General features: G+C 32.5%; 3 protein-coding genes across 3 annotated transcripts; 1 reads left to right on the top strand and 2 right to left on the bottom strand.

Annotated features, from left to right (window-relative positions):
* Positions 1-4562: 4562 nt before the first annotated feature.
* Positions 4563-6719, bottom strand: LOC123887237 (probable sugar phosphate/phosphate translocator At1g12500). The gene has a single exon (XM_045936516.1). The coding sequence runs from the start codon at positions 6027-6029 to the stop codon at positions 4950-4952; it is 1080 nt and encodes a 359-aa protein (XP_045792472.1). The 5' UTR covers positions 6030-6719; the 3' UTR covers positions 4563-4949.
* Positions 6720-9741: 3022 nt separating this feature from the next.
* Positions 9742-18788, top strand: LOC123887236 (nudix hydrolase 14, chloroplastic). Its single transcript, XM_045936515.1, has 7 exons — positions 9742-10076; positions 11262-11367; positions 12947-13024; positions 16316-16408; positions 17604-17696; positions 17860-17958; positions 18376-18788. Exons 1-7 carry the CDS (start codon positions 9865-9867, stop codon positions 18610-18612), a joined length of 918 nt encoding a protein of 305 aa, XP_045792471.1. The 5' UTR covers positions 9742-9864; the 3' UTR covers positions 18613-18788.
* Positions 18789-20771: 1983 nt separating this feature from the next.
* LOC123887235 (copper chaperone for superoxide dismutase, chloroplastic/cytosolic) lies at positions 20772-24853 on the bottom strand. The gene is made up of 6 exons (XM_045936514.1): positions 24498-24853; positions 24371-24406; positions 24179-24251; positions 23550-23684; positions 21589-21812; positions 20772-21215 (listed from the first exon to the last, which is right to left on the bottom strand). The coding sequence occupies exons 1-6, from the start codon at positions 24708-24710 to the stop codon at positions 20952-20954; spliced, it is 945 nt and encodes a 314-aa protein (XP_045792470.1). The 5' UTR covers positions 24711-24853; the 3' UTR covers positions 20772-20951.
* Between the last annotated feature and the right edge of the window lie 951 nt (positions 24854-25804).

Genomic DNA, 25804 nt, shown 5'->3' with positions numbered 1-25804 from the left:
GAACCTTGCTAACATTGTATTGCATTTACTTTTATTATTATTGTAAGAGTATTATTAACGAGTGTTCCCAGTTATTTTTTTTAAGAATCACATTTAAAAAATATTTATTCATAAAATTAAATATTTTAGTTTTTCATGCATTGGGTCCACATATTTTTATAAAATTTTTCTATTTAAAATTCTTAAAGAGTGCCCTGAGTGCACGCATTAATTAGTATTTCCATTATGATTATTACTCATCACGTTTTTTCTTCTCTTCTTTTTTATATTTATTTTCTCCCACCTATTTACTTATCTTATTTTTATCTTTTTTTGGGTAGAAACTTATCTTATTTTTATCTTATCTTAATATTATCTTAATCTTAATCTTATCTTAATTATAATAAAAGGAATGTTGTCATGATAACAATTTTGTAACTCTAATCCCTCCAAAATCATGTGGGGTTCAGTCATCGCCATATATGTGTCCGCACCCCCTAGTAGACGAGAAAGTACCGGATGGGAGGCAAGCCGCCACCAAAAGGAGAACACTCCCAATACGAACCAAAGCTAGAGAGGAGGATTGGATTTGTTTCGCTCCTCTTTCCAAACGAGCTGAGGTGAAGACAAATTGCATTTTATATTGTTATACATTTGGCATGTAACATGAGATGCAAGTTGTATGTTAAACGCTTGATGTGTTGTATGAAATGCAAATGACAAGTGGCATGTTGCATGTTTGGCGTGTTGCATAAAATAAAAAATGACAAAATCCATGTAAATGACAACATGCAAATGATACATGTTGCCATATGTGGAACCAGGGGTGGCCACGGCCACCCCGGAAAAATAATAAATTACTAAAATACCCTTGAAATTTTATAAAATTACAAATGTATATATTATATGTATTAGTTTTGGAAGGAAACACCAATAATGATCATTGGCCGAGCGGATACAAGTTGCGACCTCCCTCAAAGAGGTTCTGTGTTCAACTTCTTGAGGGAACTTATTTTGTTTTTGGAGGTACATGTTAAGGAAGAAAAAATAGAAATTATTAAATGTTAATTTATGTATTTTGACTTTTGAAGGGCACATGTTAACAAGACCCTTTGTTTTTTAAAGGAAAATCAATTCTTTGGTGACAAAACAATGTAGAACAATATATCAAGCCTCTATAAAAAAAACATTGTATCTGTACCAAAAAAAAACATTGTATCAAGCCATTAAAGGACATTTTACTTAAAAAAAAAAGTTAATTTTGATATGTATATTTCAATATAAAACATTCACAATTTCTATTTTTTTTCCTAAAAAAAACCCAACCATTTTCAATTGAAAACACAGTTTTTTTTTAGTACTCGTGTAATATAATAATAAACATATTATTTTCTAATGATCAACTTTTTGCAAATATTAGTTCAAAGTCAATTATTGATTATTTCAAATCACTTAACACACACAGAGTATTATCTTAAAGTATATAATTTGTTTTATTGATGATTAAATTTTTGTACATAATATAATTTTTATATTTAATTTATATACTATGTTACTTAACTATTTTAGTGGCCCCCTTGCGAAAAAATTCCAGTTCCGCCACTAAATTATTGAGATGCAAGTGACATGTTGACAAAATGCATATAAATAACAAGTGACATGGCGTGTAATGTCCATCTCCATGAAATAAGATATTGGACATGCAGAACAACATATAACAACCACAAGCAAGCAAGCAAGCAAGCAAGCAAGCAAGCAAAAAATATAACCTTGTACAAGATAGTCTTTTTTTCTTCGGTTTTACACTACCGGTTAATCTAGTTCGGGGGTCAGTTCTGGCATCAAGTGATTCTAGCCCCCTCCCAATCGCAGTTGCGGGGGATCGAACCGCAGTCCTCCCTACCAAGTTCAACGCCAATCACCACTAAACCAACTGACGATTGGTCTTGTACAAGATAGTTTTACTCAAGAGAGAAAATTGTCAAAGAAAAGAGAACCACGTAAAGAATTTATTTATTTATTAGATAAAAATTGTATCTACCTAAGGGTGGAGTTTTTGTGTCCTCATTATCATTATAGTAGAAGTTCAAGAGGCTTACGAGTCCATAATTTTTTTTTACTCGCATTGAGAAAATTTTCCAACAAATCAGTCCACTTAATCATATTAAAACATGATAAAAAATATATATGAGAAATCACATTAATCCTTCTCTAAAAATAGGGTGTTCATACTATAAAATAGTGACCCGTCCAATTTTTCACATGCTTCATGAAATATCACATTAATCACTCTAGAAAGAGTGCCCAACTATAAAAATAGTGTACATGCCAACACATGTCACAACTACCAAAAACAAAATTGGATGCTTAACATCATTAATTAAGAGAAATGATTATGTTAGTCGTGTTATTTCAAGTTATAGATGTGTTATAACTATTGCAGCTTTGCAGTTATAGAGTCTGTCTCTAGAAACATGCTATTAACCTTGAGTAATTAATATTATCATATTGATGTAACTTCAAATGTAGTTCACACACAAGTATTTCAAAATATTAAATAGTTAACTATATTTTCATTTGTTAAAATGTATTAAACTTTTAAATGCTTTTTATACAATTTTTTACAACTATTTTTTATGATTCATTGCAAAAATAATATTAAAATCTCCAATTCTACAAGACCAATGCGAAACATCACAAAGAATATGAAAGAAGATTTACTTGATAAATTTTTTAAACAAATCTTTCAAACCTAACCCATAAATAAAAAGACAAATAATTTCTCCTCATTCTTTACCACCTATAGACCATGTGCACATGAGATTGTAAGACCTATAAGTAATGTAGTTTATGCTAAGCGATGTTGAATACAAGTCTCGGTTGAATTAGAGTGTCTAGTAGAAGTTGATGTAACAAGTTCTCAATTAATTTGACAATGTTCTCCCTCATTAATCTATTTTTGGTAACAAGTCACACGTAGTCAAAACAGTCAAAACTGTAGTGATATATCACTACACACCTAACATTGCACACAAGACTTTGTCCATAATATTAGTTCCAAAACAACTAGTAAGTGATAGTCTAAGCTTTCAAACAGGCAATTGATAAAGACGGATTTGGATCTCTCTAATTTTCCCTCATGTTTTCTCTCCTTTTTCTTAATCCAAGGGTTGGTAAATTACAAAGAATAAAAAGGAGAGAAAATCAACCCTTGGATTAAGAAAAAAGGAGAGAACATGAGGAAAAATTGGAGGATCCAAATCCGATAAAGACACGATACAATCTTGTACCAAAAAAATAGAGACACAATATAATCTAACCGACAACTGCTTTGACAGAGATAGTGTACCAGCAGCCAGTTTTCAAGAGATTATTAGGCCAAACACATGGACATAATGTCATTTTTTAAGGCTTTGAATAGTGGATGGTGTTGAAGTATGAACTACCTTGAGGGTGAAAACTACATTACCATTGCAATCTTTGCAGAGATGTCACTGTTATACCAAGTTAGCAGCAACCCAATTTTCAAAGCAAACCAACTAGAAATTTGCACAATCAGTTAAAAAGGGTAGATATACTTATATTTTCACCTAAAGAACCAACAATTTGTACAATCAGTTGATAACAACTCAATTTGTTCAGAACTGAGCAATATGCAACTAAACTTTTCATAATGAATGTTTGTCCAGAAAGTATGAAATCACTGCTATGAATGATGATGGATGGTCAACCAAAAATCTGCCATATACATATGGCAGAAACATGGTAGATATAATACAGGTTTTGCTGCCTATGGCGGCAGGCACAGAATCCGCCACATGGTTCTGTCATCTCATCTCAGCATTTTCAGGACACTGCATGAAATTATTTTAACTAAACTTGACTTTGTCAATTAGAATTCTGTAAAATCAAATGCACTCACAAGTGTCCTTCAAATGTAACCTTCCAAAAGTTTCTTTGACTGATCATTTGTGACTTGCAAAATATTTATCAGCAAGTGTCTTGACTCTTGACTAGGCAATTTACTAAGATAATAAACTTCAGGGTACTCTCCGATCTTCCTCAAAACTATAATTTTTTACACTAATATATTTGAAATTGAAACCGAATAAGCGAAAGAGAATAGATCACATAAACTAAAAATAAAAAAGAAGTTGGAAGCTTTAGTAGTTTAGTGAACATTTCATTAATTGCAATGAAATGCAAATCAATCCAAAAAGAAAATACAATTCAATATAAACAAGTAAAAGCAAACAAACAAACCCCATGTTTGAATTCTAAAAAACCGCCTACCAATTGTAACCGCAAAATCGTGGCTTTTCATGTCAACGCGACCACAACACGACAATAGTTGAGATTTGAGACTATATCAATGCGATCGCAACACAACAATAATTGAGATTTGAGACTATATCAACCGTATTTGGCTGCAACTTTATGCAATATCAAACATTGCGACTCAACGGCAATTAAAATCCTAGCCCTAGATGACTATCAACTATCAAGTATCAACTGAAGTAGTAAATCATTATAAGCAATTAATTCTAAGCATCTAAATGAATCAAAACTAAAGCTAAAAAGTATTCACAATAACAAATGATAAAAGACACAATTGAAACAATGGACGATGTAATTAACAAAATGAAGCAAAGGAGAATTTTCCTCCCTCACAAATACAAATGTAGCTTTATATTTCCTATAAATCCTTAATGTATGTTTCCAAAGGGACTTAATATAAGGTTACACAATAGGCAATGTAAAAACAAACATAACTAAGTAACCCTTTCCCTTTCTTCTTCTTCCTATACAGTCCAATTGCTGTAACTTGATCAGATCCAATTCCACAGAAATACAATTTAATCAAAATTAAAAATTTCCCAACAATTATCAATATTAATATCAAAGGATTCAAGTAAGAAATACCGTTTACGCCTTTACGAAAATCCATCCAAAAAAATGTGCATCCATCATCAATGAGATGCACCTTTAGATCTCTTCTTAGCTTCACTATAAAGCACAACACCCATGATTGTAATCCCAAAACCAGTCATCCCCATCATAGTAACCGGATTTTTGAATATCAAAACCGAAACAACAGCAGCAACAGCAGCTTTAGCATTCCCCAAAACTTGAAGAGTCAAAGCACTAGTATGCTTAGTAACAAGAAAATTAGTCAAATTAACCAAATAAGCAACAGTAGCATTCCCAATCAACAAAAACACAATAAAAGGATCCGTTTTCGCTTTCTCAATTGTTATCGCAAACACATTGCCTTCAATATACAAAGTAAATGGAAGCAAAATCAATGCCGCCAAAGGAGCCATATAAAGAAGCAAATTCATAGAATGAAGCTTTTCAGCTTCAGATGTTAATATAATCCCTTGAACAACACTCTTCAAAGCACGACCAGCAGTTGAACCGACACAAACCAAAAAACCAAACAAATGAAACAAAGGTTCACTATTCGTCGAAACAACAATCCCTAAAACAACAGGCAACAAAGCAAGATAAACCTCTGCTGTTTCTTTTTTGCAAGTAATCAAAAAAGCAAAAATCGCCGTAAAAAACGGCGTCGTTGCACCAATTGCTTGATTAAACGAAACAGGAAGATATCTCAGTGAGGTATTTCCACAAACAACTGAGAAGCAGAAAATTGCACTAAGCGCAAAGATCTTTAGAAACTGTTTTTTAGAATGAATCTGTTGAAAAGGAACGATTTGAAGAAGATTTATGGCGGCGTAACTGTAAGCAGCGCAAGATAGCATATGAAGCATTGTAAGAAAAATAGGGAAACGGTAACCGTAGAAACTTAGGAGATATTTGTTGAGAAGAAGAACACCTATGTTTGAAAAGTACCATGAAGCGATTATGAGAGAAGTTGTTAAGAGATTGTTGGATCCGATGTTGTTGAGATGATGGTGATGATTGTTGTTGTTTCTTTGATCACTTGGTGGTGTTGCTGGAATATCTAGAAGTTGGTCGTTTGTGTCTAATGTTAGTAATCTTGGATTGCTCATTCTTCTTGTTGTCCATGTTTGTGCTTCCACCATGACCACTAAAATAAAATAGAAAAATGATGAAAATTTGAATGAAAATATATGTGTTGTGTTGTGTTATTTTGTATGTGTAGTTTTGGTGTGGCCACAGATCTGAACTGAAACTGAGAAAGAGTTTGGATTGGTGAAGGAGTGAAAGAGGTGTTTGTTATTTTTTTTAATTTATTTTTGGGTGGGGGTGGTGATAGTGATGAGTACTGTATAAGAAGGGATTATGATCGAAGGGTTGGAATCGAGATTTGGGGTTATGGGAGATTTGTGGGCGTTGGATGAGAATGGAGCAAGTTGAGGGAATAAGGTATTGAAATTTGGTGGACCAGGTATTTGTTTGGGTTTGGAAAAGAAAGGTGAGGTATAGTGTTTTTCATTGTTTGCACATGGTGTGGTTAGGTTAGGGTTGAGTGTCGGCGATGAGTGGGATACCCTTATTAATGTTTGGATTGGATCAGATCTCTTCTCTTCTCTTGACCTTTGTTTGTGTCTCTCACTTCTCAATTAGTATGGTTATTATTTTCCCCTCATCACATCACATTATATATAGGCTTGAATATTTTAAGGGTTTGTTTATCGGGATGAAATGATATCGATGTGTTAATTTTTTTATATGACACTTTTGATAATTTTCTATCGGATAAATTGTATTATGAATCGGTCGTTAGATTGAAAGATATTACTCTCTCTGTTCTTTTTTATTGTCGTTTGGAGATCGTGTGCATTATTCATATAATCAACTTTGATCGTAATTTTTTTATAGAATGTTATTCAATTTGTCTCGATGAATATTTCAAAATATAATTTTTTTATAATAGTTAATTAAATATATTAATGATCAAAGTTGTGCACCGGCATGTGTGCAGTGCAGTGATCTAAAACGACACTTAAAAAGGAACTGAGAGATTAACATAGATCAAGTTTATAAAATATGACATTAATCAAAAATTATTTAATACGTCAATGGGATAGATCAAAATTAACGTCTTACGAACTTTCAAAAAATGAGTTAATTTTGATGTATCGCATTCACATATCAAATAATTTCCGATTAATATCATATTTTTATAGACATGGTTTATATTATAATATATTTTAATTCAACGATCAATTTTGTAAAATAATTATCTGGCAAATAATTATCAGATGTGTCGTATTATTAAGTTTGACATCTTGATGTCATTTGACCATGACTCGTTTGAAATATATACTACTAATATAAGTGGCATTATAAAATACGAACGTCTCATAATTGTCACATTTGAAACAAAAATTTATGGATTATTGTCGTGCTTTTTTTGTGGTTTATAATGGAACTGAGATCCAACGATCTCTATTTCAATGAAATTATAGTACTTGGAGAGGTTTAACAATTCTTTTGTCGGTGATGTAGGAAGTCAACAAATCCGTTTAGTCCCAAGATTATCAACAAAAAAAATGTGTAGAGTTACACAACTCTAATAATTCAAAATTTTAGAAAGATAAACGCCTCTAGTAGTATTGTATTGTATTTGGGGGTGTGTGGATATTTTACCATACATACGTGACCTTTGACCACTACACTGAAATTGTAGGCATATCTCACGATCCAAAACGTGATTTTGTAAGATTCAATCAATGGAGTCAAAGTGTGGGGTGTGAATGAGAGAGACGGAGAACTCTAATAATTTAATTAGAGTTACTATAGTTACTATTACTAGTATTCTATTCTGCCATTTGGTTGCTTACGATCAAGTCAAATGAGAGTAGTTAGGAACGGCTAATATACATCATGTTCCAACGTTAAGTTTTGTTGTAAACAGTGAAATTCTGAGAATCTTGAATGCTATATAGATTATATTATAGGCCAGATACATTGAATTCTCAATGTATCTAAAAAGTATATGTTCTCTTATATTTAAGACTGAAGGGAGTAATATTAGAGATGTAGCACGAGTATATAGAGAAAATATGGAATCCAAGGAATAATTTGTGGAAAAAATATTTCGATTAGACATGCCTCAGTTGTTTAAAATTTACTAATATGTTCAATTTATTCCATTTAATCCTGGGAAGCTTCTACAATATATTCGAATAATTTGAATGTACCGGTACATTAAGTCAATCCCTTAAGAGTGAAGACGAGGATGTTGGGTGAGAAAAATAGATAAATTTCCATATTTAAAAAAAAAAGTGTAAATAATTAATATATTTTTTATTTTGAGAAGGTTATAACAAAACTGAAGGTAAGAAATTCATATAAACTATCATAAAACATCCTCCAATATAATTTTCTGGGTTCCTCCATATTATGTAAAATTTACATTATGAACAAAATGAATCCCTCGTAATTCTTCCGTCCCAAAGTGCTATATTCTTTTCACTCGCTTCTTCATTATTTTTTCTTTCACAATTCTCCTTTCTCTATAAAAAATAAATTAGAGTAGAGACGTTCAAATGCAAATCGATTCAAATTAAAACTGTAAAACGTTCTAAAAAACTATTTATCAAATATTTTTCGATGTGTACGGATGTTCTTTTAAGAAAATCGCTTGGATCGGATCAAATTTTAGGTTGATTTTTCAAAACCAAAATGCATACATATTTGGATATCCAAAAATCAAGTCAATACTACAAATTAAGTCAGATTTTTTCAATTAGTCATAAAAACCAACCAAACCATTAGTTATTTTATCTTTGAAACAAATAATTTTTTGACTAAAAATCGATCAAAATATCACCACCAACACCTCACCTCAGTTCTCAATTTTTTTTTGTTTGTAAAATATGCTTTTCGTTCTTGTAATATGGATGAATTTGGGTTTTAGTCCAGAAAAAAAGCTTTTATTTTACTCTTGTAATATTCAATTTATTATATTAGTCTCTCGTATGGATATGTCACTAAAAATGCTGACGTGGCTAAAATTTGCTGACTATACCACTTCCACACGTGTAAGGAACATTGACTTGACATTTTTTTTGCCTAATTCATAAAAGAAAATTTAAAAATAGTGTGAAAAGACATAAATGTCCATGAACTATAATTTTAAAACATATAAACCTCATAAACCTTTCATTATCTTCAAGAAAGAAAAAAAAAACCCAAAACATTCAAAGTTCAAACCCAACAATTTGCACTTTTTCATTCCAAATCAAATAAGTTTCGATACATAATTAATCCTTCAATTTTTTTCATCATCAGATAATTTTTCACTCATCTCCCATTATTGGAATTTCTCCCTCCCTACCACCGACAACCTCTTAAGCCCCACCGCCACCACATACATCCTTCATTCACCCGCCTTTGCTTCCTTATCTCTCTCACAACACGGTTTTAGTTTCTCTTTTCCCTCGCATAACCTTTGATCTTCTTCTTGTCACGCAATGGCCGCCTTCTCCATCAAACACCACACATTTAAGCCTCTAGTTTTTCACTATCCAATTCCGCTTTCAGTAGAAAAAGTTGCAGAACAAAAAATTCATATCCCTCTAAAAAATAATTAAAAAACATAAACAAAAAAAAGCTAAGTCAACGTCAAAATCCTACGTCATAATGGTTTAGTCAATAGATTCAATGCTACATCACATTTTTTGTGTGATGTGTCAAAATGAGGAACTAAAAGGCTGATAAAAAATTAAAAAATGAGGAACTAAAATAAATATGATATTATAAGAGCAAATCGTAAGGATTTATTAGGGACAAAAATCGCATACGAAAAATACATTTTGATTTTTTTTTGTTTGTTTGTTTGAGAATTATTTTTTCCGAAAGCCCAATTAATCCATTTTAATAATTGGAGGCCCAATAGCAGCGATTCTTCTTCTTTCTCTTCTTGGTGACGCAGAAGCTTAAGCTTCAATGGCTGTGACTTCAATTCGCAGTATATCAGCTGCATTGAAAATCTTAAAACCGCTTCACGCCCCTAATTTCATTTCTAAGAAGAAAAACAGTTTCTTCTGCAAAATGTCCATCGAGTCACCGTCACTGACTCACTCTATCACTCTACCGAGTAAACAGTCCGAACCCGTTCAAATTCTCGCTGCTCCCGGTGTCTCATCTTCCGATTTCTGGTAATCATATTATACTTACAAGTTTTCAATTGATATATGTAAAATTTATTATGATGGAAGCATTTTCGATGAACAAAGTTTTTGTAATTGATATGTGGTAATGTATTACGTGTCATGTTATTTTTTTGAATGATTAGGGGGTGTATTGGATTGAGATTTCATGAGACAATCTTGGCAAAAAAAGTCTTGATGATTTTATAAGATTTTGTTGGACTATATTGATTTTGTGAGATTATAAAGACTTTTTTAGAAAGACTTTTTTACAATCAAGATTTTTAACACATGATTTGAATGAATTTTGAGAGATTTTTTTCAAAAACTTTTTACAATCAAGATTTCATAATACTTTATATATTAGGAAACTTTTGTATATTAGGAAAATTTTAAAAGAATCAATAAATTTTAATAAAAGAAATTATTATTTTTTGGCAACAACAATAACAATAACACCATAACAATTAACAAAAGAAATTGAAGAAAAAACAACAACAATATGAATCGAAAAAATTACAACGAATCATTTTGTAAATTGTAAAATCATGTTGCTGTAAGGCTATTGCATATAGTCTTTAACCCTATATTCATCCTATATATGATTCAAATAAAAAAAAATCTGCATATCATATATATATATATATATATATATATATATATATGAATCGTGTTGCTTGTTTGATTTGTGTGGCTATATAGCATCAACAATACAATATTGATTCAAGTTAAATGAGAGCAGTTCTCTGCGTGGCCAATATGCATAAAAAATCGATTGAAATTTTAAGAAAGAACATGAGGGTAGTCTGCAGGCAAAAGAAAAAAGTCTTGAAAGTCTTGAGGGTTTGATTCAGATTGTTAGATGAGTGTTTTATGTGTATTTTTAATCAAAAAGTCTCTCAAAATCCACTCCACAAAAGAATCCATCAAAATCTGTGGATTTTTGAATACCAAGAGACATTTCATAAGTTCAGAGAAATCTCAATTGAATACCAACGGATTTCGTTGCATTGAAAAAAAAATCTTGATTGTCTCAATTGAATACCACAAAACTTATTTAGATTTCATAAAAATCTTGATTGAATACCACAAGATTTTTTAATCATAAAAAAGTCTTTTAAAATCCATCCAAATCCCAATTGAATACACCCCCAGATTAGTAGATTAACTAATGCAATCTTTTTGCTCTTGTAGGAGTGCTATTGATTCTTCTTTATTTAAGCAGTGGTTGCATAACTTGCAAGCTGAGAATGGGATTTTAGCCAATGGTACAATGACACTGAGTCAAGTTCTTATTCAGGTAATTAATTACTAAGTTATTGACTATAAATATGATATGAGATGTTATAATTTCTATGTTTATGAGAAAAGTCGAGATGGTAGAAACTTCGTACCTATATCATAGTAAGTACCCCCTCCGTGCCAAATTGAGTGACCTAGTTGACTGTTGCACACTATTCACACATTTTGGTTTGACCATATTTTTTTACTAATAAAAAATAAACATTAGCATATAAGATGTTATTGGATTCGTCTCGATAGTATTTTCAAAATATCAACTTTTTATAAATTTTTTTTGGGTCAAGTAGCCTAGTGACTAGACTCTCACACATATAAATGTGGAGAAATGTGGAATATGGGGTTCGAACCCCGGCCACTCCAATAATGTCCTTGGTAGTTACCATTTGAACTACACTATTAATCATCATACACTATTAATCATCAAAGTTATATATTGACATGCGTGAACCAGTCAACTGGGTCACTCATTGTGGGACGGAGGGATTAGTAACCAAAAAAAATAAGGATGTCATGATTTTCACCGGAAAATAATAATTGTAAATAATTACAAATAATGATATGAGATTTTCTAGTGTTAATTGTGAGGTATATTGCTTAATGTGTAAGCTGAATGATATAAGGCAATCAATGTGAGATATGCTAGTGATCATATACCAACTCATCGTGATTAAGAATTTGCACGAATATTGCTAGTCATCATATCTCATATTATGAGGAAGATATTGCTCCTTCATCAATTAGGTTTTATGTTGAGAAGTTAAAACATGAATGCTATATCTTTCTTACAAAGACTGATGAAAATATATTCGTAGCATTGAAAATATTTACACATGGTTTTCATTTTGTAAGAAAAAAGCATATGCTACAAACAATCTCTAGAAAGGTTTCAATGTAAGGCTCTAGAGAAGAAAAGGAATACATTCCAGTGATGAAAGATAACAGGTCACATATTAGCTAGAGGTAAAGGAAAACCATGGAAAACTATAGTTTTTGGTTTCTCTTTTTATTTCTAGAATAAATTTCTAGGTTATATATAAAAAATAATTTGGAATTCGGTGGTCAAATTTTTGATATGATTTGTACAGGATGTTATGGCTTCTACTGATCCATATGGCTGAGCCAACCTTAGTGGGAAAAAACTTTGATTGTTGTGTTAGTTTGTCGAGTAAAGAGGTTTGCAGAGGTTTTCTCTGTATTTCATTACCTAAAGTCCAGAACACATGGAAAAAACTTATTTGACATTGTCAAGATGAATATTTTATTTCGATATATTATTCTGAGAATTTAACTAAGACTGTAATTCATAGAAGTTACTCAATTCAGAAAATATAGTTTGAAGAGATTTGCAAACTGTTGTCAAAAAAGAGATTTGCAAACCATCAGCAAGCACACTGTTTGTCTGTTTCTGATAATTTGGATTTCGGGAACTGGTTGCGTGGCAATTTAATTAAAAGGATATTCAATTTATATTCCTGGTTTTTTTTTTTTTTGACAATAATTTATATTCCTGGTTTGTTCATTCATTTATACTAAAATCATTATAACAAAGTTTGGCGGATTTGTTTTGTCACATACAGGGAGTAGACATGTTTGGAAAACGCATTGGGTTTCTCAAGTTCAAAGCTGAGATTTTTGACAAAGACACAGGGAATAAGGTTTCATACTATTTACATATCATATTTTCGTTATTAGTCTCTAGCGGAGTTTTCATTTCTCAATTACATCATTGAGCAGAACCATGTCCATATGCCTAATTTCCTATCCGTTTCTCTAAATATTATGTGAACACTGACTATGGTTATTGTGCCAATTTGTTACCGTTGCTTTTTTATTATTTGAATATGAATCTATCAACAACATCAACAGTTAGAATGTTTAGTGTGGAATCTTGAACAAGTTAAAACGTAAGTTTCAATGCATTTAATGCATATGCAGTCTGGTTCAAATTTGTTCAAAGTTCATAAAATTTATATGAATTTCAAATTGTCGATGGACTTGATCATGATAAACAATGAACAATAGTTGGTTTTAATGTAGAAAAGAAAATGACTTGAATGTAAATAGTTTTTGTAAGTAAAATAACTTGAAATAAAAGAAGAAAACATGAAATCTGTAAAATGCACAAAGTACATTGCATTAATGGAAAAGATTTAGTTTGACAGAAAAGTAAAGTGTAAGGAATGTAAATTGCTGTGAAACGTAAATTAAAGTGCAGAAAAGTAAAGGAAAACATGTAAAATTGCAGGAAAGTAAGAAACATCAAAGTAAATGCATGAAATGTAATTTTGACAGGAAAAGCAGTGACATACTTAATCAATACAGAGAGTTGACAATCGTTTTAGAGTTACATGGGATTTCTGAAATACAGTATGCAACTCATTGCTCGGTGCTTCTTTTTGCTTTTGGAGTACCAGCAGTAATAACTTCATTTTTCATATGGTATGATGGGTCCAACTTTTTTTTATGCCAATTACTGGCCTTAGATATAATGATGAAGTCATTGACCATTCTATACTCATTGACACTCCATTCTCACCTCACACAATTCCCATTAGTTTCACCAAATTCACGGAAACTTTTCATGAGTCAGACATTGAAGTTTTGATGAGGAACATATTGTTTTTCTTCTCTTTTGGTTGCGTGTTTGTGTTTTTTGCATCAGGTCTGTTTGCACCAACAAACACCTTATTGCTAATTTTGTTTCTCTATGCAATAGTGTGGCCATATGTCACACCCCAAATTTTGACTTTCCTTTTAAGTGTTATGATGCAATTCCCTTTCAAATGTGTGTGTTAGCTTGTTTGGTAATGGGGAGACTTTACAAGCGCGTATGAACACAAGGTTATGAGTATGAGTCCTATTGGGATCCTTTTATTTGTTTTTTCTCGTATTTTTATTTTTGGCACTCTTGAGTTTTATTTTATTAGTTTTATTGTTAGTTTGTTTCTTGTAGTTAAATTATTCAGCTTTTATTTTTATATAATTATATTAAAAGTCACAAAAAATATTTGGATTGATTTTAAGCAGAGGACGGATATTCGACCGAAAGCGAAGTGTCTACCTCGTTCTCGAATAATCGGCGAAGCGTCGGGTGTCTACCCAATTTTTCCTTTTTCACTCGCAAATAGTTTTATTATTACTATTTTTATTAAATTAAATAAATCACAAAAAAAAAAAGTCTGAACATGGATACATCAAAGAAAATAATAATAATAAAAAAATAAAAGGGTCAAAACAGAAGTTGCAGTGCGCGTGAATCAATCCAAAAGGGGGAATTTCGCTCATCAAGAGCATTCAAGCGGGTCAAGGCTCAGATCAGAACATATGAAAAGAAATTCAAATTTCCTTCATCAAGTGCATTGAAGCAGAATAATACAGAGATGCAGATCAAAACAAAAGGGCAACTTTACATTTCAGTCATAAACAATGGTAGAGATTCATATCCAAATCAAAATCAAGAAACTTAATCCCTCTGCTTATAAATATATGAATCTCTACCATTTACTCTGGTTTATGACTGAAATGTAAAGTTGTGCCTTTTGTTTTGATCTACTTCTCTATATTATTCTGCTTCAATGCACTTGATGAAGGAAATTTGAATTTCCTTTCATACGTGATATGTTCTGATCCGAGTCTTGACCTGCTTGAATGCTCTTGATGAGCGAAATTATAAATTCCTCCTTTTGGATTGATTCACGTGCACTGCAGCTTCTGTTTTGACCCTTTTGTTTTTTTATTATTTTCTTTGCTGTATCCACGTACAGACTTTCTTTTTTGTGATTTATTTAATTTAATAAAAATAGTAATAATCAAACTTTTTGCGAGTGAAAAAGGAAAAATTGGGTAGACACCCGACGCTTCCCCGAATATTCGAGAACGAGGTAGACACTTCGCTTTCGGTCGAATATTCGTCCTCCGCTTAAAATCAATCTCAACCAATCAAATCTTTTTTTTTCCGCGTCAACATGCTCTCACTTCTTTTTCCCAAAAGGATTACAATCGTCTAAGTGTGAGTTCGTCCTTTAAAACTAATCAAGCTCTTTCGCCAAAGTGCGGCCGAATAAATTTTCACAAATAAAATCAACCAACACACAAGCATTTTCTACCAAAGAACTAGTAGCTTTGATTTCTCCATCGTGAAAATTTTCAATGTATTTTGTGAAACTAGTGAGAATTTTATGAGGTGAGAATGAAGTGTTGGTGGATATGGAATGGTCAATGACTTCACCATAAAGTTTGTGGTCAGTAATAGCAGCGACATCAAAAAAAGTTGGACCATCATATCGTATGAGAAATGAAAGTTTTTAATGGTGGTACTCCAAAAGAAGTACCAAGCAACGATTCTTCAAGTTTTAAGGGTTTACGGAATAATTGGATTAGATAAAAAATTCAATGATAACACCCTAAACATTCTATTTGTTGATGTTGTTGATAGATTCCTATTTAAATAAAAAATCAATGATAACAAATTGGTGGAATTGGTTCTTGTTCTTTGTTGTGCTACAATATCTAGAGTGGATTACTCACTTTAGAAATCAAAAGCTCAGGAAAAGTTTGAATCATATTTATCTTACACTTTAAGCCAAGTATATAGGATTCCCGTGTTTGGTACAATCAGGAATGTCTTGTGCCTTCTTATTGTACTTAGCAATTTTAAATGTCCATCAAAGAGGGTATAATATGCTGGGACATGCAATTTCCATATGCTTGAAAGTTCATTACATGCCTATGCACGTACTTCTTTTGGAAGTCATGAGGGATTTGAGATTCCTATTTTACTTGTATCAAAATTGCAAACATCTGTCTTATGATCTAAAATCCTCGGAACCCAGGATATGCTAGATATTGGATCTTTCATATACCAAATCTTTATTAGTTTATCTATCTACATTTAGTTCACCTAATGCTGATTTCTTTCTTTTTATAGTAAATTAAATCATGATCAGGTTCCAGGTATTGTATTTGCAAGAGGACCAGCTGTGGCCGTGCTGATACTTCTGGAATCGGAGGGTGAGACTTACGTTGTTCTTACTGAACAGGTAAATGTTGGATTCTTGCAATGTTCGTTCTATGCTTGTTGAGTAAAATAAAAAGGAACGGGTGTATGACTGAATCTGTGTGTATTAAACAGCATAGCTTTATTGTGTGTGTGTGTGTGTGTGTGTATGACGCAATAAATAAGGTATGCTATCATATTAGTATGTTTGCATGTTACTATAGCCGTAACTGCCCTATCAACCTATGTTCATTATATATAGTACTCCCCCGTCAAACTAAAACATATAGATCATATACACCAAACTTCTTACATACATAACATATATGGGACCCTAAAAGACTTGGTGAAAACATCTACTTGTTTATTTAGACTAGTGGCGATGCTTCCACATAAAATTATCTCTCTAATGAAATGTCAATTGTCAATCTATCTCACTCTGCTTATTCCTCTCTTGAATCACTATACTTTAGGCGATATGCCCTACAATTCGATTATCTAAAATTAGTATAATTTGCATAACCTTAAATCACAGTTTCTACAGTAAATATATGAGCCAGATGAACTCACATGTTCATGTCTCTATATTATGCTTTTCTTCTTGACTTGGCGTCGTGATTTTATTTCTTGTTTTTAGGAATTAACATTAGCCCTAGTGAATATACAATACCAGGAAATGGATATCTCATCAATAGCAATTCTCTCCCAATCAACATTTGAGTATCCGACAACTTGATTCTTGTTTTTCATAGATGAGACCTTTTCATGGAGTTGTTTTAATTTATTTCAACGTGCAAATTACGACATTCTGATGTCCTTTGCAAGGTCAGTCAAAGGAGATATTCGAGCGGATGAGATGATTTTGTTTTGTTTTTGTATCACTTTGGATCTAAAAGTGACTCTGCCTGTAAGTGGCCGAAAAGAACATTATGGTTCGGGAAACAAAGGTTGAGATAAGAAACTAGAGATGAGACATAGTATCAGGCGATAAAATTTTGCTAATGAATAGTGGGTCCATAAAGTTTCATGAATTAGAGTTGACTCCTGTTAGATATCATGTTGAGAAGGCAAAAAACAAGACTATGTTCAAATGAATTCATGTGTATTACACACACAATTACTATAAATACAAGGAATTACTGTTCCATAGCATTTTCATTATTTTTAATAAAACAAAGCAGTTATATCTGGAATTTCATTTCATGCCTATTCTTATGCTGAATATTCTTATTTATAAGGCAAGAGTTCCTGTGGGAAGAATTATTTTGGAATTGCCTGCTGGAATGTTGGAAGACGACAAAGGTGATATTGTAGGCACTGCAGTTCGGGAGGTCTGTTACTCTAACTTTCTAGCTGTATTGAAAGTGCATTTTTTATTTGCATCACTAATGGACTTTATAGTTCCATGGCAAACACATTTATTTGCCTTTCGTATTGAAATAACAACTTTCACAATACTATTCTTGTGACTTCGTGAAGTTGTGACTCCGACAGGTTGAAGAAGAGACAGGCATCAAGTTACATGTAGAAGACATGGTTGACCTTACTACTTTCCTGGACTCTTCAACTGGATGCACAGTTTTCCCCTCTCCTGTATATATCGAGCTTTTTGACTGAGAACCTATTGCACTCTTTGCTTTCATGATCCGTGATTTCCCAATAGTTGTGATTTTCAAAAAATAGAAAAGCTAATAATATCATTTCTTATGCATCTCAAAGTTTTGCATGATCTTATCAGTATAGTTTAGTATCATGATATTCTTAGCTTACATTTTGTCGTCGCATTTAACAATCAATGAGCATGCAGTTAAACTTCAGGTCGTTTTAGGCTGATCTGAGTAAACTTTGTATCAAATGAATTGACTACTAAAATATTGAACAGTTTTACTTCGAAACTGTTGAAATTATCTCAGTACTAGTCTCATATTATTGTACATTCAGCTGTCAAAGTTCGTTCTTATAAATATCTTATTTTCATACTTTTTTTCTCCTTTTCTTTTTTGTTGTTAGGGAGGGTGTGACGAAGAGATCAGTATCTTTATGTGCAGAAGGCGTGTTGATAAAGAGATTATCACACATTTACAGGGTAAAGAGACTGGTCTTCGTGAACACGGGGAGCTGATTAAGGTGCATGTTGTACCATACAAGAATCTTTGGCGTGCTACAGCAGATTGCAAGGTTCTAGTGGCTGTTGCACTGTTAGAAATGGCAAAGAAAGAAGGGTTGTTGCCTTCTTTGGCAAACTAATTGTAATGCTACGCAGAGCAAAGACTCTTTGCCAAAGATTAAAAATAGAAGAGAAATTGCTGGAGACACTTTGCTCTGGTTGATTTCTTATAATTTTCATTTTTATGTCTTGGCTTCTTATCCAGGTTGCATAATGCATACAGCTTATATATTGGAAAAAATTCTATCAGACTGTTCATTGTATCGTCTTCACATGTTTTGTTTTGTTGAGATCTGGTGGTGTGCTTGAGAAAGGTGGAGAAGAAACCTTTAAAAAAAAAAAAACTAAACAACAGTGTTTCTATGCTTGCAGAGTCGGTTAGCCAGTTAGCACGTTTTGGATATTATTAAAAAAAGGGTGACGTGGACCAATAGTTGCTAGTGTGCTCAAAAGAGTGTGTTTGAGAGTTTGTTATTAGCACTTCTCCTAAACTTATAGATTAGACCACTCTTCATATTATCCACACACCATTAGAAGACCAAATTGGAAAAACTCAAATTTGAAGACCACTCAGTGAATGAGATGCAACAGCACTATTTTGATGATTTCTTATCAGTGGAAACAAAACATATTAGCCATCGAGGGCTCTCGTTTTGTTGTTCTGTTAGTATATTTTTGCTAATAATAATGTAAAATGCTTATTTCATTTTAATTCTTGTTTTCATGAACCTATTTTAGAACAAATAATATAAGCAACAATAGGATCTAATACAAAGGAAACCTACAATGCAATGCAACAATCTCATAGAAGGTCGAGTCTGTCTGTCTGGTATAACCCTAAAATCTAGAAGACCTAATATGCATAGCCTGTATCACAAGAAATTGAAAAGAACTAATGCAAGTGGCTAAATTGCAGTTTTGGCCCCCCACGTTTCATAATTGTGCGATTTTGGCCCCCCATGTTTTAAATGTGCGATTTTAGCCCCCCACGTTTCATAATTGTGCGATTTTGGCCCCTCACGTTTCAAATGTGCGATTTTGGTCCCCCACGTTTGCCCCATTTTGCATTTCTTGGTCCCCGTTGACTATTTTGACCAAAAAATTGATGACATGGAATATTTTTTACACGTGTCTTAATTGTATTGGCCAACCAAAATTTATTATTATTTTTTAAAAAAAATAATCAAGGAAAGGTCACGTGATTTTTTTTTTTTTGGGGGTTAATTTTTTTTTCCGGCAATGTCCTTTTGTATAATGAATGAATATTTTGAATTTGAAATATTTTGAATTATGATTTTTTTGTTAAACCAATTAATGAGATCAAGTTTTTAGATTCTGATTTTTCAATATAGCATAATCAATTCTTGAAACCAATTAATGAGAATTTGGTAGAAGCAAGTGCATCAACATAATATTTGTGGTGGAGAATAATGTTATTGAAAAAGTCACGTGACCTATCCTTTTTTTTTAAAAAAAAATAATAATAAATTTTGGTTGACCAATACAATTAAGACACGTGTAAAAAATGTTTCATGTCATCAATTTTTTGGTCAAAATAGTCAACGGTGACCAAGAAATGCAAAAGGGGGCAAACGTGGGGGACCAAAATCGCACATTTGAAACGTGGGGGCCAAAATCGCACAATTATGAAACGTGGGGGGCCAAAATCGCATATTTGAAACGTGGGGGGCCAAAATCGCACAATTATGAAACGTGGGGGGCCAAAATCGCACAATTATGAAACATGGGGGGCCAAAACTGCAATTTAGCCTTTTATACAGAAAAATAAAGATTTTGTAACAAATTTATTCGGGGTTATTTTTTCACTTAAGTAATGGGGTTGTGTTTCCACTTAGGTGATAGTGCCGAGAGTTGAAAAAAGTATCATTCAAGCTACAGTACCAAAATCAACGACTAAAGAATTGGAATTTTTCAAATGGAATCATGATCCAACAGATTTGACTTTGCATTATTTGATCAATTTTTTTCTAATGCAATTAAAGATAAGATTTTACTATCTATAGAGTTTTGCAGGATTGGCAGACTAATTTCAATTGCCTTATAAAAGGATAATGAGAGTTCAGAATTTTACAGATGATATTTTGTAGTTTCTGAGTGTAATTCGTGATTCCTATTGTGAAAGGAACAAATAATCTTATACATGTATGTACATAAGCTTTGTTGCAACACATTGAAACAAATATGTACCCAAATAATTTTGAAACAACAATCATCATCATAAAGGAAAGAAAGGAATAAAATAGACTATCCTTAAAAGTTAAAACAACGTTGTCCACGAAAATAACTTCAATTTATGTAACAAGTATCGTATGTGCAAAATGGTATACAAAAACTTCTCCAAATTTGAGGTGTAGGAGAGCCACAAGACAACTAAATTACAATGTTTTCTGTAAACTTTTCAGAACTTGCTAGCAACAAAATCTCTGTCACTTGCCTCCCATATCGTGGTGCCATCACATGTACAGAGTTTCTTGTAGTTCTCGCCAACTCCTGCACTTCTAGCAACCACCGCAGCAGCTATACCAGGTTCTGATTTGTCTTCAGTTGCATATACCACAATAGCTCGTCCAATAAGATCAGCTACCCTCAACTTTTCTTTGACCCCGGTGTAGAAGGCCTCTCCCTTTTCATTAGCATCTAGTGTTCCCAGGTCACCAAGTGGCTGAAGATCCAATCAAACAACCTCCTTAAGTCGTGTTTGAAAATTGAAATCATTAACATAGCTTATAAACTAACTCTCAGTTTGTAAAATCATTTTGGAACATAGAATTTGAATAGTTTATATGCTACTACCAACTTTATCATCCTCACTTAAAAGGTTAATTAACTAATAACTGCCAAAATATCAATTACAAAATTTTTCAAAGAACTATACAAGACATCGTGATGCATCCATATACTTTATGATTTGGAACAATAATTCAGCATCCTATCCATTTTAGTGTTTATAAGTAACATTTATACCAGTCATCAATTCTTAAAAGCAAATTTTAGGTAAAACAGAGATTGTCTAGAAGGTATAGGAAAAAACAAACCTCTTTAGTTTTTTCCTCGTTTAATGGATTGAACACTTTACCGGTGCTCGCTGCACCTCTAGTCAGATCACCAAACTCGTTGATAGACCAAGAATGCTTCCCCGGTGACAGCCCGCTGAAGTTTGCTTCAATTCTAGCTAGTTCCATATTTACTTGAGCCAGGCGAACAACACCAAAAATTTCCGGACCTTTGAATTCGGAAACAGCAGCAGATATTAAGAAGTCTGTAAAGCAAAAGAAAGATTCAGAGTAGTCAGTATTATTGTATTAATAAGAGTATATGACACCTGAAACAGCGAAAACAATTAATTGAATTTGAGTTGCTTATTGTGTAATGAGTGCTACAACAATGATAACAAATTCAACGAAATAAAGATATCATCATGCAACTAGACAAATATTTTTTTCCAGGGCTTCTTCAATTTTTTTTTTTTCCAGGGGCACAAAAATTGATAAATTATCTAGCATCTGCTGCAGTCTAAGCAAAAACAAGGTCTGTCATACTAGGGTCAATAAAGAGAGCATACAAAAAAGTTCCTATAACAGAGGGGGCAAACATGTTGAGAGTAGGATGGATGAATGTACAAATCGTAGTAATTCATGAGATACAAAGTCAATTTTCCCGGACAAACTAAGCTACCAGCTGTGCAAAACCCAGCAGTTTCCTTCATTGTATAACAAAACACTCGATAGCTCACTTTCACTGATGAACAAACAATTGATCAAAGAAAATTAATACAATCATTCTTGAAGGGCGTGGAGAAAACAGAAATCTAGCTTTCCTTGTTTTACTCTATTATTACTATCTATCGATCATAAGTATAAATAAATTTCTACATAAGATCTTCAACTACTCCAGTAAAAAGAAACTGATGCACCTCTTTAAATAAAACAAAATAAAAGCTAACAAAGAACAAGGATAGAAATAATAGAAAAAGGTCATTGAATATCTAAGTAGTACAGCAGACATAAAAATTTGAAATTTGGTGTAAAAGCCTCTGGTGGTGGGTTTATATAAATATGACATTGGAATCGGAACCAATAAGCAAAGACAAATCAAACGTAAAAGAAACCTAGGTTCGATGAGAATGCAGCACCAGCAACACTTTCAATGTTAATAGGGGTACAGTGTAATCTATTTGATGTTCGGTTATATAATAGTATATACATTCATTTGATGATGAAGAAAATTGCTGTATCTTCTGAACTAAAATAAAATATGTCTAACTGATGAGGGGACTGCCAAAAGGAAATGAATATTGTGCAGCAGTGAGACTGTCACCACAGTAAACTTTCTAATATACTCATTTGTTAATATTATACACCAATCATTATTGAAATAAATAAAATTTAGGAATAAACCTATTTGAAGCAAGCCCTAACCTTCAATTTGGCATATCTTACAATCTCATGTGCAAGCTAACAACAACAACCATGTGTTATCCCACTAAGCGGAGTTGGCTACATGGATCAAACAACGTCATATATCCAACTAATTAATCTCTAGATCTTTGCCTGCCTCTAATGTTTTGACTACTCTCCATCCGATATTACTCTCTTCACAATAGAATCTACATGTCTTCTCTATACATGCCGAAACTACCTAAGCTGAGTTTCCACCCTCTTTTCTACGATAGGTGCTCGTGCTACTCCAAACCTCTCTCTAATGTTGTCATTTCTAATCCTATCCCGCATAATCTCACGTGCAAGCCAACAAGACAATTAACATTTTTTTTTTGTCTTAACCCTCCAGTTCCCAAGCGAAAAGGTACTGGTAATCCAAAGTTCGGCCGGAAAACAAGTATGACCAAGGATTATTCAAGCCAAGATTCGAACAAGACTATGAACATACTATAAAAGGTCATAGTAATAAAATTTCAGCTAATAAAAGTAAGATTTACTAATACTTTTATAAATTGGCAACCAAAAATCATGATAAAGCAAGAAAATGAGTGATGAACCTTCTGGCACGCCTTGTCCAATTAATCGAGCTTTTCTACCAGTCTGCTCCAAAGCTTCAGTCATAGTTTTTACCGGTGTTGAACCAAGAATCCTAACAACCTGATTGCTCAAGTCCACCTCCACGTTCTTGATTCCTATAAAAAGTGAGAGCACATAAATGAAAAGCTCAGGGACTTTACAAACGAGTCTTATTATGCTTAAGTTATAAATAGGAATCAAAATCCTATAAAAATTAAAATCACTCAAAATCAGATTGGTTTTGAATAAATAAACATGATTTATGGATAATCAAATCAAATAAATCCAATTAAATTCAATGTTTTCTTTGCTGATTCCAATCACTCTGAAAGTATAAATAAATTATGCAGGTATAAGCACTTTAAGGCCATGATTGAATTGTCTTGTTTGAGCTTATCTACTAATATAAGTTTTGTGAGAATATTTGGGATAACTTATTAAAAACAGTTTTATGACAATTTTCATAAGTTCTTCAATATAGCTTATGAAAACAGCTTGTATGTAGCATATATTAATTTTTTCTAATAAAAATAACTTATGTAAGCTTCTACATAAGCGCTTATCTACTATATGTTCGCAAATAAGCTGTTTATCCAAACAAAAGACGTACCATTAATAGTTTGCAGCTTATCTTTAACCGCATTAACACAACCATCGCATTTCATATCCACCATATACTCCGTCTAAAACATCAAATTAACAACAAAAATAAAAAAAAATAAAAAAAATCAAACGATTATTTATAAACTAAATATTTTAAATTCAATCTAGCATAACTAAGGAAGCTGAAAAAACATGTTACCAGTAACTCAGGCAAGACATCATGATCGGTTTGTGACTGAAAGAAAAGATAATTAAAAAAAAAACGATTAGATGGTACTAATTAGGTGATTAAGAGTGAAATTAGAGAAGAATGAGTAATTAAGAACCTGAGAAGAGAGATTATGGTCCATTATGAGAGGCGAAGGAGAGATAGCGAATGTTTTGACGAGGCGTAACGGGATATTGGATTTGGGATTGGAAGATAAGGCAGTGTTTGGAGGATTTGGGGATTGTTGAGAGTGAGATGATGAAGAAAAGGCTAAGGTTGCAATAGCAGCAGTTACTGCTGTTGTTGCTACTGACCTTAGAACAAATGCCATTTTAATGCCAATTTATTTGTGTTACTGTTAGTTTATTAAAGAACTCAGAAGATGCATTTTTGGGGTAGGTACTTTTTTTTCTTTTCTCTTGTTTTTGTTTCTAGATGGATCCACGGCTTTCTTTTTCTTATCATTTTTGTTTCTTTTTCATCCATTCCATCTATGGATTTTTAAATGTGTGAACCATGACTTTTTTTTTTTTTTTTTTTGTCAAGGAACGGCTAGACTCACATATTTAAATGTGCACAAATGTGAAATTCGGGTTCGAATTCCGGCCACTTCAATAATATTTCTGATAGCTAACATTTGAACTAATATAGTTTAATTGATGTACAATGTAAAATTATTTTTTACACATATATTTAATAACGTGTTGTTGCATCATTTAATGAATATTGTGACACACCGTGTGTTTTAAAACACATTATATGATGTGTCAATATATGATTGAATGTTGATGTATATAAATTAAATTAAAAAATAAAATGGATGTTTACATTTTCCAGAAAATATTTGTTTTAAGTTTAGTTTCTAAACAAAATAATTTTAACATTTTTTTTTCTTATATAAACTCCAAATTATGAACATATATGAGTTGTGTATAATAATAGACATAATTTGGACACATCTTCGATTTTTTTTTTTTTTACAAAAGCGAAGAACATCTAGATATTAGGCAACAAAACAAGTTTTGTCCCATCTTTTGCCTATATCTCCTTATTATATTAAATTTTTTTTTTACATAAACTTGGGGACATAAACCTAACCCAGTCAGTCCGCACAAGAGCGCATAGGACATTGAACGTGCCCACTACTCCCTGCGACAAGCAGCAAGCTATGATACTTTTTTAAGCAATACAGTCTGAACTCAATGAATGAGACGAGTATTAAAATGTCTACCTCTGACAATACAAATCTTGTTGAATATCCAAAGCAACTCAGAACCATTCAAACGCCAGATCGAGGGATAGTCGATCAACGGTACTGAGCACCACGAACACGAGAATCGTCAAAATAACCGTCAAACCCCTTAGTGCGACGAGCGATTCTACCGCCAACAAGGCATATCCACACACCTAGCCCTTTCAAGCATT

Source organism: Trifolium pratense, linkage group LG5 (genome assembly GCF_020283565.1).
Source record: "Trifolium pratense cultivar HEN17-A07 linkage group LG5, ARS_RC_1.1, whole genome shotgun sequence".
Taxonomy (NCBI): Eukaryota; Viridiplantae; Streptophyta; class Magnoliopsida; order Fabales; family Fabaceae; genus Trifolium; species Trifolium pratense.
Note: the sequence above shows the minus strand (reverse complement) of the source record. Positions and strands in the feature narration are given on the sequence as shown.